Below are 17,301 nucleotides of genomic sequence, written 5' to 3' on the forward strand. Positions count from 1 at the left end.
TGCGTCTCCCTTTGAGGAGTTTTTTCTGATGTGTCACTGGATGCTGGTGCAGAGAGAGATGTCATCTTTCTGAGAATTCAGAGTGAGAGCTAACATATATGAGCTAAATTTTTAATGTCTGATCAGACTGCTCCTGATAGAGTTAGGCACTGCAAAACAAGCTTAACTTGTAACATAAACATTGACCATGAACTGACAGGACAAAAGGCAGCATGGTCTTTTGAAGAGTTGCAAAGGCTTCATGATCAGGTATGTGACAGAAAATCCATACTGATAGTTAAATTAGCATTGACATCCTCATAAAAATATCCCTGCTAAGTAAAATTTTAACTAAATGTTAGAAATCTTAGTTTTCCTAGGATCTTATATAGAATCAATGCAAGTATTTAGATACACATGTATTGTAAAACATCATGGTTTTCAGGGCAATTTGAGACTATCACCGAACACCACCCATAAAGCAGTATTAAAAACAGACTTAAAAGTTCATTTTTGCTTACAAAAGTCACAATGTTTCTACCTAACAGCTAGTGGAGAATCTATATTACCTGTATATCCATTTCACGCTTAATACTTCAACTGATGACATCAAAGTGAGTTCCAGAGTAGGAACAAAGCCAGAATACACATTAGAGATTGCCACCTTTGATTTAAGATTCTTTTGAGAAGTTAGAAAAAAACATTTTTCTTCCTAGCTGAATCTTTCACCATTTGAATAGCTGAAATTTAATATAGACTATTTCAAACTTGAACACGCCTGATGAAATATAAAACATGAATCGGTTTAAGACTTCAGAATACCACGGATTATTGCAGACATATCACTGTATTCAGCTGGATAGTCACCTTCAGCATTTTTTGCTGAGTACTTGCATTAAAACTGCTTTGTGTACAAATGAAATTTGTCTTTCAAACTGAGTTTTTTTCAAAATTACATTTAAGAGGATGATACAACTCCTCTGCAGCTTTTTTGTACATTGGCTCCCTCTCCTGTTCATTGAGCGCAAGCAAGAAACTGATCAAGTGCAGCCAGTTAAAGACATTTCTCAGCACTTCCATCATTGTTATTTGGAAGCATGTTTCTAAGAATCACAAGCAAAGATTTTCTTAGGTATCCAGTTGAAACTGAAACTCTTTCAGTGAAATTAAAGAAAAAAAAAAATTGAAACAATGTAGAAGGATTCTTCAAGTAAAGTCTTTACCTTTAGAGTCTACATTAGAGTTAGAGATGTACATTTTAGAGTCCACTGCAGAGTTATGAGATGTATAAATAAAGACTACATTTGAATAGTAAAGTACAAGATGCTGCATACAGTTCAGACATGAAAAGTATATGTTGTGACAGTAACACATGAAATGAAGAAGAGGAAGACCAGATGGGCAAGCTAACCAGTGACAATTTGTACATGAGAATTAGAACTAAAATTATTCACTATGGAATCAAAAATGTGGTACCTTTCCTGTAAACATACCACTGGAAGGAATACAGACCTAAAAGCTAATATTCAGAGAAATTATTGACCCTCTACTTGGCACTGGTGAAGCTGCACCACAAGTCCTGTGTCTACTTCTGGGCCCCTCACTACAGGGAAAACATTGAGGTGCTGGAGCAAGTCCAGAGAAGGGCAATAAAGCTGGTGAAGGGTCTGGAGAACAAGTCCTGCAAGGAAATCTGAGGGAGCTGGGGTTGGGAGTATTCAGCCTGTAGAAAAGAAGGCTCAGGGGAGACCTTATCACACTCTACAACTGCCTGAAAGGAGGTTGTAGCCAAGTGAGGGTCAGCCTCTTTTCCCACGCAACCAGCGACAGGAGAACATAGCCTCAAGGTGTTCCAGGGCAGGTTCAGGTTGGACATCAGGATGAATTTCTTCATGGAAAGGGTTGTTAAGCATTGGAATGGACTGCTCAGGGAGGTGGTGGTCACCATTCCTGGAGGTGCTCAAGAACAACTGGACATTGTTTGCACTTAGTGCCATGGTCCAGCTGGCAAGGTGGTGGTCGGACACAGGTTGGACTTGATCTTGGAGGCCTTTTTCAACTGAAATGATTCAGTGATTCTGTGATCAATAGCAAATAAACAGATTAAATAACTGGAAATGACAGTCTTCTAGGAAACATGGCAAGGTAGGGAGAAGTCTGATTTCCTTTCCTCTCTGTTCTCCAAACAAAAAATCAACAGTGGAAGTAGAAATATGAGACACACTTCCAGGGAAAGGCTGGCTACAGTCAATGTAGGAACACTCTTGCAACAAAATCTGGGTGGGTAAGAGCACCAGATCATTGAGGGTACTGGTGCCACATAGGTGACAACCATGGTATTTTTAAAATGCAGTGTGTGTGCATCTTTCTTATCTGGAAGGACTAGACATCAGGGAATGCTCATATAATCATGCTGTATCTCATACTAAAAAACCCCTGAGGCATAGTGCAGGTAAAAGCCACATAAAACCACCTGTTTTAGTTAGCTCTTAAAAATTTATAATCAAAAAACATCAATAAAAGGCAATGTCCCATATCTTAAGAACCATGAGACATCTTAAAAAGAAATTGTCACCAGACACTCACAACTGAATGGGGCCATCAGAAGTCAATTTCTGTGAGTTACTGTAAGGGTGAGAATACAGCTTGGTATTTCTGCATACAGCTTTTGAGTGCTTATGACCAGAAGACTGGTAGTGGGGTAAGACAGGGACAGCAAGACTTCCACACAAAAATATGCTTTAACACAAAGAGGAAAGGGAAGATGGATCTGAAGAGTAGGTGATTCTGAAAGGAAAAAAGCAGTGGCTCACGTTGCATACGCAAGCTGCATTGAACAGCTTTAACAAGATGTAAAACCAGCAGAGTAATGACTTCTGATCTCCACTGACAGGTTTATTTTTATCCAAGGCTGTTTAAAATTAATTAATTAAATGCATAAATAATCTGGAGAGAACACACCTCCCCTGCTCCCAGGTATGTGTTTTGAACACTGTGCTATAGTTAGTTCCTCTTTTGCTAATTTTCTTTTTGGCTTTCCTTTCGCATAATGACAGCTTCAACAGAGGTATAGAGCATCTTCTTCCCAGAACACAGGTTCAGTCTGTTGGTTATTGCAGCCTTCTGTAAACTGAGGATGTGAATCTGAATGGGGTTTCAGAAGCAAACATCACCCACTTCCTTTACCTCCTGTGACATTGACCTCTAAGCTGAAAGCAATCATTCAAAAGGTAACCATCACATTTTCTGTATTTCAGATCACAACAATCCTGGAAAAAAGCATGCAAGTACTCACATGCAAGCTCTAAATCATGAGCAGAAGGACAGCTACCTGGAGTCCTGACTCAGCAATTGCAGCACTGGGAAGGGACGGGATTTCATACTCTTTTCCAGGGTTAACATGTCCTACTGCTAGCTCTGGGCTGCTCACCTCCCAGAACAACCTGGTTTTCAGGACATCAGTTTGAAATGGTGTAACTCATCCTGAATGCAGTAAAACAGATTTCTGTTGCCTTTAGCCCTAGATGAAATTTCAGGATGTGTTTTGGATAAAGGCCAAGGACAAGGCTTACTATAGAGGTAAAAATGTGTGCGCTTCAATGGGCTTCGATATATGTCACAGACTAGAATATCTATTATTACCTATTAGCTGGTTTTGTTCTCCCCTGTGAACAGGAGGAGGATAGCATACCACATTTGTTTTAGAAACTGATGCTATATTTTATACCAAAAAAAGGAAAGCATTACATAATCCCATACAAGACTAAATCTATCAAAATGAAGATCTTTATCTGAAGCAATTATTTACAATTGTACAGGCAGCAACAAATGGAAAGCTGGTTGTAGAGTGGTTACACTTGAAAAGACTCTAAATAAACAAAGCAGCTTCTGTATCACTATATTTCAATTGGATGTACAACTAGTAAGTTTTGTAGCTTTGTAAGTATCCTACTTACTTGGAAGTCGCACTATGAAAAGGTGTGCTTTTGGATTTCACCTTTTTTCCAGTCATTAATTATCTTCATTCATTTGCATAACTACACGTGAAAATATCACAAGATCAGTTTTGAAGGCATGCCCAAGCAAAGCTGTGAACTAGTAGCCAAGCAGAATTTTTACAGGATGGTGCAATGTTTGGCAGTGGTGCTTTGATTCCCTAATTGGCAACCGTTAAGGAACTACTGAAATACCAAGTGTCTAGACTGGTATTACCATCAGAATGAAAACCACTGAAGTTGGTACTTCATAAAGGCAAACCCCACCCTCTACTCTGTAATATAAACTAAGAAATGAAGAACTGAAGCTTGATTATGTAATTGATCATGATGTCTCCTTCCCACCCAAGCAAGCCCTTGCATTAACACTTACTGAAGTGATAACCTAACCTCCTTCCAATATTCTTTGCTTATCCATTAGTAAAACACCATAGTATTGTGTTCCTCCAGTGGCAAATGGCTGCTCGTTACCTACTAAAAAACTTTTAAGCCATTGCAGTCCAGGGCTATACACACAGAAAGATGAAATTTCAAAGGTCTGAATGATCTTTTTCCTAACATGTTATCAAGGATGAATGCTGAGTATAGATTTAAATTTTCTCAGTCTTCAGTGTTATGTAGAAGTAACATTTGTCTTTGCATACTCAGATAGAAGAGCCAAGCTAAATTGTGTCCTCTGCTTACTTTGGGCAAAGGATAACTCTGCTTCCTCAAGCTTTTCTGAGGATGGGTAACTTACTTGTTGCAAATCATAATCTGTGCAGAAATTACCATACTTTACTGAAAAATCCTTTTCCCTAATTGATCTAGAGAAGAAACATATTGTAAAGAAGAGCAGCTTGGAGGTCACAGTCTTCTTTCATACAGGTGCTAACAGAACAAAGTGTCACAACTCTCTCTCTTCACTATCATCATCCTGGAAGACTGCAGAGCTGGGTACAAGTTACATTCTGTACCTACAACTGCTCCATCAGCATTTTGGCATGGAAAAAACCTCAGTTCTGCATAGCCATAAAAGTGCTATGACAAATATCCCTCATGGAAATTGGAACAGCAATAAACTACTACAATTTGAAGTTTTCTGTTAACGAGTAAAAAAAAAGTAAAAAAAAGGTGTTTTTTAGTAAAAAAATTGCTGTTAATAGTGTATCCCTAACTGCAAGAAACGCTGTTTGCAGGTTAGTCTGGAAAGAAAAAATAATCACAACACATATGATAGTAATCACGGAGACCACTGTTAGTAATCTTAGTTCTTCTCATTCATTTACCCTGAGTAAAGCACTTTGCCATTCCATTACTAAGTACAGTACTCCATACAAATCAAATGCAGCTCATCCTACAGCACAGCTACAACTTTTCAGTTACCTTGAATTCTCTCCCATCTCACTCTGGAAGCACAGCAGAAAATGCTGCTAAACAGCAAAGCAAAGAACTTTGCTGGCTCTGGTCCAAAATACTAACTTTGCCACATTTATACTTCCCCCACCAATTAAATAGGAATTTACCTTTTTCCACAAGGAGCTTTTTTTGCCTTGTTTCCTAATGATGTAAATCTGGGCATGCAACTTTGCTCTGCATTCCCACTGTTTTTCACTTAATTTCATACACATACAGCAAGCAAGACTTTTATTTTTTTTTTTAATTTACAGTATTGATTGCTCCAAATTATGCCTTACTGTTGGTACACAGTAAATACATTCTTCTGAACAACTTAGTATGAAAAAAACGCAGATAAAACATTAAAAATACTGCTTTACAATGTGCGAAACAGAACCTTCAGAAGTAATGGTGGTGGCTACAGCCAGGCACAGAGGAAGACTGCTTGATTTTGTCTTTTAGTCTACCAGCACATTCATTCCTGCATCCCTTCATCTGAAACTTCCTGTAACAATGGATTCTAGGTGAATGTTTCTGCTGAATTAAGATTAGGTAACTCTCAGCTTGGCCACTAGCACTCATATTCCCAGAACAGGATGCTTTCTCTTGCACTAAGAATGGCTGTCATCAGTAGATTTACTGAGCAAAGGGCACCAATAACACGTCAAAACTGGAGATGTTTCTGAAGGGGAGTTGTACTCTATAGGTGCATGCAGCTATCAAAGTCTGGATGAATTAGGTATCATGCTTCCCTTAGATAAAGACAAGTGGCTGGGCACAACTGGCCGTTCAAAAATAGTACCTAAATCAGATGAATTGCGTTTTTATCACAAGCCTTAGACAGATTAATACACATTGAAACACCTAGCACTGATTAAATTTAGAAAAATATTATACTGGGATTGTTTTTTTTTTTCCAAATAGCCTTTGTTGTTTTGTTGTTAATGTAACAGAAGATGTATGGCAGAAGATGCCAAAAAGGACCCTGCTTTTTGATGTTAAAGAGCTGAGCTATCAAAGCTATTATGCTGCTGATGATTACTCATTCATTTATTTACATACTTTTTAAACAATGAAGAGGCAGGAAATGTTTATTTATTTTTTTTTAATTTTTATGATCAAGGATGACTGAATCCAATTACATAGTCTTTTTTAAGTTAATGGCTGCCAAACAAGTGTGTACTCCAGTGACCCACCGTGAGCAAAGTTATCTGATGGGTGATTTTAAGGTTAGACACAGTACATGTAAAAATAGAAAGTTTAAAAACCAATCTCATCACAGACATTTCCATTGCCATCTCCTTTGTGAAATAAATAAGGCAGCAGATAACTTTTACTTTGCAGTGGCAACTTTGAGGTATGCTATTAAGTCTGCTCTCTCGCCCTTCTTCTTAATACCCGCAAAAATCATCTTTGTTCCAGGGATATACTTCTTTGGATTTTCCAAATACTCCATCAGAGTATCCTCACCCCAGGTGATACCTAAAAGAAGGTAAAAAAACACCGATAATAAACACTAACATTCTTGTCCTCTGCTCAATTTTTGGCAATTTTTAAAATTATCACCAAGAATGGAGTATTTCTGCCCCCTAAGGGCAGCCTTAAGTTTACCTTTGTTCTTATTAGCATCCGTGTAAGAGAAACCTTCAGCTTGCCCAGTCTTGCGTCCGAACAGGCCGTTCAAGTTGGGTCCAGTCTTGTGCTTGCCTCCCTTTTCAACCGTGTGGCACTGGGAGCATTTCTGGACAAAGATCTTCTTGCCTTTCTCGACGTCTCCCATTGTCAGTACTAGACCAAGAACACACACACGAGGTCAGTATTGCAACCTCAAGGTCACCAACCGAGCTGAAACTTTAAAAAGCATCCTGCAGGTTTACAACACCACCGTATGCAGCAGGTGAACCTGGCAATTCTCCAGCACACTGTCTATCCTCAAGCCACAGCTCCTGGGCTTGAAGGTTATTATGAAACCACGAGACTACCCAAAAGGTATCAAGGTGATTAAACATGCTTGAAGGGCAAGAAAAACCTTCCCGCGGACAAACTAATTGTTTAAAGGGTACGGCAACAATTTCTGAAGAACAAAGTGAACATAACTTGTACAACTGTACAGGAGTTTCCTAGTCGTGAATGACCTCGTGTAAAAGCACAGGACTTGGTAGGCTTTTCCTTTGGAGCTGAAAAAAGCGCACCAGTCACTTTTTTTTTTTTTGGCCGGGGAGGGCCGACGGGCACCCGGCGGTCACCGTGACCCGGGATGACCCCAGTGGTCCCGCCGGCAGCCACGCGTGAGGAGGCGGGAGGCCCCAAGGGCGCCCGCACCGCTCGGCTCCGGCTCTACCCGCGCCCAGCCTGGCCCCGAGCTTCTCCTCAGACCCCCGCCCGCGGCGCGGCCGCCCGGCCCCACGGTGACCTTCCGCCGCAGCCCGGCCGCCGCCTCAGGCCGCGGCCCCGACAGGCGGGAACGGCCCTCAGGACGGCCGAGAGCAACGCCCGCCCGCCTGCCTGCCTGCCGGCCTGTCCCACGTCCCTGCCAGCCGCCACCACCCCGCGGGACCCGGCCGCCCTGCCGCACCTGCCTGCCCGGCTGGCCCGCTGCGCCCTCAGACACGGTGACCGCACACCCGACACCACCCGCCCCGTCTGCGCCCAAGGACACGCTGTACTCCGCCCTATGTAACCCGGCACCGCCGCAACCAACCCCTGCGCGCGCCCGCCGACCGCCTCCCCGCCTGACAGCCAATCAAGCGCCAGCCTCTGGAGTACTGATTGGTTACAATCAATGACGTCACGCCGCCGGCAGCTAGTGGGGTAGGTTGCGACCGGCGGGCCCCCGGACTTCCTTCCTTCCTGCCCCTCTTCCCTCCAATCGCGGCGGAGTGACGTCAGACGTCCCTCTGCTGCTGAGGGGGCGCGCAGCAGCGGGGCGCGGGTGTTGCGGGCGCATGCGCACTGCGCAAGTGAAAGCAAGGGTCGCGCGGTGCCCTCAGCACGCGGCCGCGGCGGTGGGCGGGGCCTGGGCAGTGACGCGGTGGGGAGTCGCGGCCGGGCAGTGCCGGCTGGGCCGTGAGGGCGGGAGCCAAGGGCGCCGTGACGGAATCGCAGCGTGGGTGAAGGCGGGAAACGCCTCTGTCGCCGAGTCCGTTCTATGGAATGAACACCGGCGTGTCATTTACACCACAGCACTAAGTGCAGTGCCCTGTCTTAAATATCGCCATGGACAGGGACTCCACCCCCTCCCTCCGCAGCCCATTCCAATGTCTAATCACTCATTCTGGAAGGAAGTCTTCCTGATGTCCAACCTGAACCTTCCCTGGTGTAATTTAAGACTGTATCCTCTCCAGTCGCTGGCTGCCTGGGAGAAGAGGCCAGCCCTTATGTGTCTACAGCCTCCTTTCAGACACTTGTACAGAGTGATAAGGTGTCCCCTGAGCCTCCTTTTCTCCAAGCTAAACACCCACAGCTCCTTTGGCTTTCCCTCACAGGGCATGTGCTCCAGACCCTGCACCAGCTTGTCCATGTGTTTTAAAAGCTTCTCCAGAGGAGCCAAGGGAGTAATGGATTATTGCAGTGACAAAAGTGAGGTGAAATGGCCCCGGACAACGCGGCCAGGGCCGCCTGCCAGCATGGCCCCACAACGGGCTGGAGGGGAGCGGGTGTGCGGCTGCATCCTCCTTCTGTGTGGGACGCCAAAGCCACACTGCTGACAAAGACAAGAGTGTTATGGAAGGGACAGCCACTTGAAGGGATGGGAGCGTCCCAAACACCAGCCCAGCAGTGTGGTAGGGCTCAAAGAGGACATGCCAATGTTCATTGTGGCCTTCCAAGCAGAATTTGAATGGTGAATTCCAGACATGACTGCCATCTCACTCTGCTTGGCAAGGAGGAGGAAGAGCTGTTGGAAAAGCCCAATGTAATAATGTCCAGTGTTCAAAAGAGTTGAACTGTTTGCTTTAACTATGGACATTAAAACTGTCAGAATTTTCTACTGTCTGACATTGGAAAAACATTTCTTTTCTGTGTGTGCTTTTATGTTGTCCTGGAACTGGTATGGGTGTGCCCCTGTAATTGCCCATGGGGCAGGGCTCATGTGAAGTGTCAACATGAAGCAGAAAGGAGTGAGGACTGTAAAAATACTTCGGGGGTTCCTCTGATGGCAGAATTTTGTATATAATACACAAGCCCATTCAGAAATCATCACTCCCTAGTTCAGACAGTGCATTAGCTTCCAAAGCTCATGGTGTCTAGAGCACAAGACACAGGTTTTGTGCATTTTTTAATGCTTCATCACAATGTATATACAAAACATGCATTCTTAAACTTTTAACAATTTATGCTGTAATCTTATTCGCAGTTCACTGGCCACAGTAAAACTGTTTTGCTTACAATATACAGATAAATTCATGTATTTCATGAAGAGTGAGGAAATATGTGCAATGAAACCACTTTAAATCAGGGTCATGAATTCTGCTGTTGTTGCCAAACTCAAATCTCAAATTATGTCAGACTCCCATAATTATGAGGTTGACTGAAAAAGATTATTTTAAAAACTAAAGGCATCCTCTGTTTCTTTTATTTGCTCTTTGGTTTTGAACCTTCATGGTGCCTTTCACTCTTGTTTTTAGACTTTTTATCATGATTGTAAGGACTAAGTTTCACTTAGTAAGGCTGCTGTGTCTTAGATGATTCCAAGGGCCAGATGTAGCTTAAAATCACAAGACTCATGATAAAACCATGTCTCTTCTATCTGTGAAGAAGGAGGGAGCTGAAAGCACCTTTTAAGCTGCTCTAAGAAATCGCACCAGTGTAAATTCTTAAATCTCTTTAAGCACTTGTTGTGGACTGATTTGTGCTGACATCTGTTCAGAGGTTCTCCCTTTTTTCACAGAACACAAACTTCAGGCACCTGTAGCTCTCTTAATTTCTGTTGCATTTTGCTTTTTAAATATGTATGCTCCATTCTGAGAATTGCATGTTGTGTTTCACAGTTAACCCTTCTGATGCGGAGGGACACTGTAGGAATATTTTTTTCTTTTTTTTTTTTCCAAGAAGCTGTTCTTGAAAACTGAAGCTTAATTCAAGAGAACTGAATTGCTTTTTATTAAACTTCTGAAGTAAGGAAATAATGCTCTCAGGGAAAACACTCAAGCTTTCCAGTGTTAAAGATTAGCATACTAAGATCAGTGTGTAAAATCAGCTCTCATCTTCTCAGCCTTCGACCTGACCACCCAGATGTCTGCTGTGAGACTGCCAGCAGTCATGATGTAATACCCTTTCCTGAAGGTGTAAATGATACAAACAGAGTGTTAGTGGGTTCCCATACTGTATTATTACTGGAAGCAGAGGTTCTGATATAACAAGTTAGTAGGTTAGGGGCTATGTTTTCACCAGTAAAAAGAGGTATCTCAAATGGAGAGGATTTTTCATATCTGTTTGAGCCCATTTGGGCATTACTAAGGGTGGATATGGGGCAACACTGTGGTAAGAACTGACCTGTAAGTAAAGTAGAAGGTGCAGGAAAGGAAAGGGTGTTGTTCAAGGTGCCCAGTGTTTGCTTTTTGAAATGTTCTGTGGTAGGACAGACTAATAGTGACATCTGGCTTTTCTGCTAAATGTGGCATCTGCAACCTACGTTGCAGATATGTGTGAAATATATCTGAAATCCTGCATCTGGCTTCCTGTGTAGGGCAGAGGGGGTGTGGGACTTCCAGAGGCAGCACTGAAGACAAAGGAAGGACTTTTCTGGCTTTGTGGGTTTGAATTGCTGGAGTAAATGAAAATGACTCAGGGTGCAATTTCAGTGCTCTATACTTTACACACATTAACATTCATTTGCCTTGGTGTGGTTTGCCTAGAAGGCTCATATTTTAGTCTTTCAGTTATTCGCTCTGGTTACACCTGGAATACTTTTTCCTAGCTCAGGCCGTTACACACTGGAACTAGAGTTACTTTGCAATCAGAATTATGTGTGTAACTCTATGTAATTCTGTCCCAAAGGAAGGAAAAATAAACAAAATGTGTCAAGTCCAGTAACAAACAAAACATGTCAAAAGAGGCATCCAGATCTCTTTAAGAGCGACACTGCAAATGAAAGAAAAAAGGTAGCCCTGAATTATGGACATAGACTGGAACTCAGGAGAAAGTGTGATTTTTTTTTCTCAAATATGTGCTAAACTTCTGGTTTGGTCTTTGACAAATAGCTTAGAATCCGTTTCTTCTGGAAATCATCACCTCGTCCCTGAGCAGCTTGAGTACCTTGGCTTGTTTTCATCGCCTTACCATGTGGAAGTGGGACAACCATGAGCTGCTGCTGGTTATCAGCAAACTGTGCCAGCACTGGGGAGTGTGTGATTTGTGCTGGGTCATTGTGGTGTGAGCTGGTTTTAAGAAAGAGTTGGAGTTATGACCTGAGTCATAAATCTTACCCCATCACAAAGCAGTACTGACTGATTTGCACCATTATGATTTCTAATTGTACTGAAGCAGTTCAGAAAACTTGGGGGATTTTTGCTTCTTTCTTCTGATTTTATCGTTGCCTTTGGAATTGTTTGGGAGAAAGGTATATCTCTTCCTGGGTTTTTCAAAGCCCAGTTTATAAAGATGAAAGAGTTATTCTGGGCTGAGCTTGAAAAGTTTTTTATCCTAGGAAAGGAATATTCCACAGTGGGAAACGTATGGGTTTAGGGGTTCCTTTCCAACACTTTTATGGCACAAGTCCTGTCACTTGGAATATATTGCTGGCCTTATGTTTATTACGTCTTTTACAAGCTATTCTGGGGGTGGACAGGAACCTGTACACCCAAACAGATAGGGAACAAAGCTGAAAAGCATTAGAGACTCAAAAGGAAATAAAAATGCCTGATGAATGGTGTGCCTCTAATCTCTACTGCTTATTGTGTTTTATACAGTCTAAGACAGAGAAGCCAATTTTGCTACCGCTTTAAACAGTTGCAAGGACAGTCTCTGAGATGCTGCAGTTTCTACAGGTGACTGTATTCCTTCTTAAGACAAAGCTAAATATTGGCCTAACATGTACTTTTGTGTAATATTTTACCAAACAATTATTGGTTTTATTTTAAGGACTGCTTTTAGTAATTTCTTGTGGCAATGTATTTATTCTTTGTACGGTCATCTCTGACAATATTGTGGTATTTTTTTTTAATGATAAGTGTTACTTGAGTGTCTGGATTGCATTCAATGCTTAATTGCCATTATTGAAAAGGAAAAAGCTATTCCCACATTTAAAAGAACTGCTGATGTATTATCCCATTCCTATGTTATAAAGACCAATTTTTTGGGAGTGGGACATAAAAATATTTCCCACAGCCAATGTGTAGAGTGGCAGTTGAAAGATTTGATCTTGACAGAGGAAGGCAGAACTTGGAATTCTTTCTGCTGTTCCTATGTTTTTGGAGAGTGAGTTTTGTGAAACTGTGAAAGCAACTACTTGGCACTAAGAGACATAAGAATGTCTCTTAAGTGCCAAGTAATGAGAGTTGCCTGGCCAGGATGTTGTAGGTTCCACTTAGGCACAGGGTGAGGCAATGGTGCTCAGCATCACAGTGAGCTGGAAAAAAAATTACAGGAGGCACAGGGAGAGCCAGCAGCCAATCCAGCCAGAGTGGGAAGCAGAGTGGGAAGCTGGGAGATTGCCAAGCTTTCCTAGCTGAATCAATTGCACAACCATTATAATGCCATGGCTAACTGAGTGATAAATTTACTGATGAGTTTAACAGGTGTGAAAATTGCAAAGTACTTTGACCATTCTGTGATGCTGTGGTTCTAGGCCTCAGGCATGAAGATTTATTCAGCAGCCATTTATTATATGATAAAGTGTCCCCAGGACTGGGGTAGGTGGAAGTTTCTGTCATTCATCTGGCCTGGTAGATAAAGAGATCCAGGGTTCAGAGTCACTCTTTGTCACTTAAAACAAACATAGACCCCAAACTGAGCACATTGACTCAGTACCTGCCTTCACTCTGTGGAAATACGGGGTTGCCCTGCTCAAGCGCTTGCCCCAGTAGCTGCTTGCAGACTGATAGATGCCTTCTTATCTCTGGGCTCACAGAAAAATAACCTTGGGCTTCAAAATCAGATATGTGGGATACAACTTCTCTGTAATAAGATGATGGTTTGATTCAAGTGACACAACAGAGGCATCTTGTTTGAATGAGTACAGAGGAGTAGTGAATATGAAACATAAGTGCATGAAGTTGGGGTAATTTGCACTGAAGCATGGAATAGCAAGAAAGGATTGAATGCAAGACTTGTTCTAGGATGGCACTGCATCAACTTCTGGTTTACTATCAGAAAAATCATTCTGAATTGTTATAATCCAGTTCCCATAGTGAAAGTTGGTTAAAAAGAGAGGTGATTCAAGATAGCAATTTAGAAAAAAAAAAAAAACAACAAAAAACCAAAACCCACAAAAAGCTTTCTTAGTTCAAGGACAAAGTTAATTAACTTAAACAAGAAGGACATTCACATTTGAAAGATTCAGGACCCAGCAATTTTCCGGAAGTTCAGCTTTTCTTAAAGACATAACTGTTTCTTTTGGAAAAGAACTTCAAAATTAACTTTAGAGCTTCAGTAACTGAAAGGCAAATGAAAGGATATTCTTTTATCAAGTCCATTTTGTTTTTAACATTAGAGTTAGTCTCATGCTATTGTTGAGCCTGCCACAGTTTACTGGAAAGCTTAAAATAAGTGAGGTATAATAAATGTCCTTGAACATTGCCTGATTGCATCTGACAAAAAATATGATACAATAACAGTAATTTTTACTGACCTCAATTTCAACTTTTGGATGGCAAGTAGTTAGCCAAAACTATGCCAATTTCCATATATTTTTTTCTTTGTAATGAATCAAACAGTTGGAATAAGTTTCTGGAATATCCTCTTTGGAGTGGATTACAATTAGTTACATTGATAACGCATTTGCTTTGTGTATCTGTGGGAGCCAAGGATTACTGTCCTCTCACTTACATGATCAGGTAGGATACAGTCTTCTGATTAATCCAAGCTGTAGAGTGAGAAGTACCTCTGCAAAAGCCTAAATTCAGATATTCTGAGATTAGTCTCCAAAGCATCAACTTAGCCCCAAGAAAAGCTTAATTTTAAGAGTCCTTTTGTAAGGAGACTTGTCTGATTGGGTCTCCTTATGTGATGATGATGTGCTACTTTAATGTAATCTACTAAAGCCTATGCAGTTCTTGTGTCTAAGGTATAGGCCAGACAGGAAAACATTGTTTGAAATATGAACACTAGTGTGGTCCCAAGAGTCACATGAGAATCTTAAAAAGAAAAGCTTTGCTCACCTTAGAATTTTCAAAGGAGAAACCCTTTATAACATAAATAGAGGTAAGGCCATAAACTGGTGAATTTCTATCCACTCTCTGACAGAAAGGGAATTGGTGTGCTTTGGCAGGCTTAATTCTCATAAGTGTAAACCCAGCTCTCTGCAGAGCTCCAAGGCCTCTGTGTACAGCAGCAGCAGGAGCTGTTGAACGTGAAGCCTGACCAAGTCCTGAGACAACACATTCATGGATTGTCTTCTTCCTGGAGAGGAAGTCACTCCTGCAGGTGGTGAAACACATGGGGTGTTCCTATCAGTGGAGAGATGGGTTCCCTCCCTGTAAGGATCTTATGCTTTTTTTGCTGCCTGTTGTGTCGAGGTTTCATGAGTTTGGTCACCAAGTAATCACCTGGCTGGTAGTTTTAGAATCAGATTTTAATAGCCCAGCTTCATTGCTTCTTTTTACATCAGACTTCGGGTGTATGTCAAGTGTTCTATCAGACCAGATTAGGGGTTTAGTGCTGTTTCTGACAGTGATGAATGCTGGATGTTTTGCAGACACAAAAAGCTACCCAGGATGAGTTCATAATCCTAAGGCATGGAGTTTCAGAGCTCTAGGAACACTTAATCCAAACTGCTAGTGTGGATGATGTTTTTCTTATGCTGTTAGGACACGTCTCTAAGGCTTTTCAAAAATTATGTCAATCCTTTTGCCTTCCTCACATTCCCAGACTTTTTTGCTTTTTGTTACTTAGGAAGTGTGCTGAACAAAACTAAATGCAAGATATCCAAGTAACACAATATTCTGTACTAGAGGCAGAGCAAAAGGCAGGGGTCTGCATTTATTTTAAAATAATTGCTCCAGGAGGTAACAACCATCTAAAACCCATTTATGGCTGAGTTGTCTTCAGCAGATCTTTGCAGTAAGTTTCTTCATACCTCACTTTTAAATTTCAGCTGTTATTATGCTGCTTGGTTTTTTTTGTACTAAGTCCTCTAGATGCTCTCCTGTACTCTCCTTGTGTCCTAATAAATGCATAAATCACCTCTGTTTTAACAACTAAAAGTCTCATTGTTTCTGAAATGTGTGAAAGTGGGATAGAAAGTGAGTATCCTCTCCTAACAGACAATAAGGTCTCTGACTCCTGTCATGCCATTTTAGTTGTATCCTTTTGGTAACCTTGGAGCCCTTTGTACTCTGAATACTTGCCCAGAAAATAGTGCACTGCTGGGGCACTGTGTCCTGGCTAACCTCCTGAAGACCTCACACGTGAATAAAGTCATAGGTGATTTGTGCCATGATTCTTTGCTAGTATCTCTTTTTTGTAAGGGAAAGTTCAGTTGATAAGGATTAGCTGGAAATAAGGTTCTGTTTGAACCTTGTATTCAGGGTATGATCCTGCCAGTCTCCTGAACTCTGGTGATTTCCTTGAAGGGAGAGGGAAATATATCTGATTCCTTGATGGGACAGCTTAGAAGAATGCAATGAAAAGATTCTCAGTGAAAAGCACAATGGTATTTTGCTCCCTCTTCAGGTTCTCACTAGGAAATGACTGAATAATTCCTCATTTTTTAAGAGTTTATAAAGCCCCTAATGAATGTCTGTGTGCTGTTTCTGCTTCTCTAATCCCCACTTGGCTGCAGCTTCTGAAGATATGCATTGAACCAATATGAGCTGTTCCTGAAAAAGCTGCTCCAATATTATGTTCCTGAAATCTGTGTAGCGGCATCATAAATCTGTCAGCACACAGAAAATAGCAATTTAAGTGTATTCTTTGCATTCTATTATGAGATCGCTTTCCACAAAAATTTCCTTTGCAGCTTCCTTATTTTCAAAAAATTTTACAAAAAATATTCGAGATATTTAAATGTATTGTATTTGGGGACTGTTTTGTTTAGTTGATTTTGGTTCACACTTCTCAGGAATCTAGAACAGCTCTGTGACCACAACATGGCAGCAGGGCTGTTCTTTCTTTATCTCTTGGTATTAATTTTTTTTATAACCCCCAAGTTAATGCTCATTATTAATCTCTGACTACTATATTTATCACTTTCAGCCACTTAGGCCTGACTCCTGATAACAGATTGCATGTTTTTGGTAGCTTTCCTGCTTCATCCTAAAGGTTCTTCAAATCCCTGAGAGACTATTAAATCCCATTCTCCCTCTACCAGTCCCTGTGGCCTTTCCAGTTCTCTGAAACATTCCTGTCTCAGACAGTGAGTGAAAAAGGAGAGAGAAGAGTCTAAAACACAGGCCACAATATTCTGACATAGGAATGTGTGTTTGGAGAGGCCAGTCAGCCTTAGAACATGGAGACTTTGGGAATGTGCTGTGCACAGACACCATGGCCCATAAGAATCATATTTGTCCCCATGTGTGTGTGGCAGTGCTGTCTTTATTGGCATTTGGCTCCCTGCAGAGTAGCAGAGGATCCTTTTCAGGTGGAAGTTCACGTGTTTGGGAGAGCCTGCAAAGAGCCTTATTGGGGCAGTAACGCTGGTCCCCAGCTGTTGTTGGCAACTGTGTCATGGCTCCTTTCATAAATGGAAGCAGCCTCTATTCTGATCCTCTTCCTTCAGCCTCTTCTGATCCTCAGCTATTCCTGAAGCTCCCTGCTGTGAACATTAAAAATCATCTTGTCATACCCACCCTAA

General features: G+C 41.7%; 1 protein-coding gene across 2 annotated transcripts; it reads right to left on the minus strand.

Moving 5' to 3' along the window:
- Positions 1-5,583: 5,583 nt before the first annotated feature.
- On the minus strand, positions 5,584-8,047 carry LOC115901294 (cytochrome c). 2 transcript variants are annotated; one of them, XM_030943832.1, is made up of 3 exons: positions 7,931-8,025; positions 6,963-7,139; positions 5,584-6,833 (listed from the first exon to the last, which is right to left on the minus strand). In XM_030943832.1, exons 2-3 carry the CDS (start codon positions 7,129-7,131, stop codon positions 6,685-6,687), a joined length of 318 nt encoding a protein of 105 aa, XP_030799692.1. In that variant the 5' UTR covers positions 7,132-7,139; positions 7,931-8,025; the 3' UTR covers positions 5,584-6,684. The 2 variants fall into 2 exon arrangements, with proteins under 2 accessions (XP_030799692.1, XP_030799691.1); XM_030943831.1 differs by having other exon boundaries at positions 5,594-6,833; positions 7,927-8,047.
- Between the last annotated feature and the right edge of the window lie 9,254 nt (positions 8,048-17,301).

The sequence above is a fragment of the Camarhynchus parvulus genome, chromosome 2 (assembly GCF_901933205.1).
Source record: "Camarhynchus parvulus chromosome 2, STF_HiC, whole genome shotgun sequence".
In the NCBI taxonomy this organism is placed as follows: Eukaryota; Metazoa; Chordata; class Aves; order Passeriformes; family Thraupidae; genus Camarhynchus; species Camarhynchus parvulus.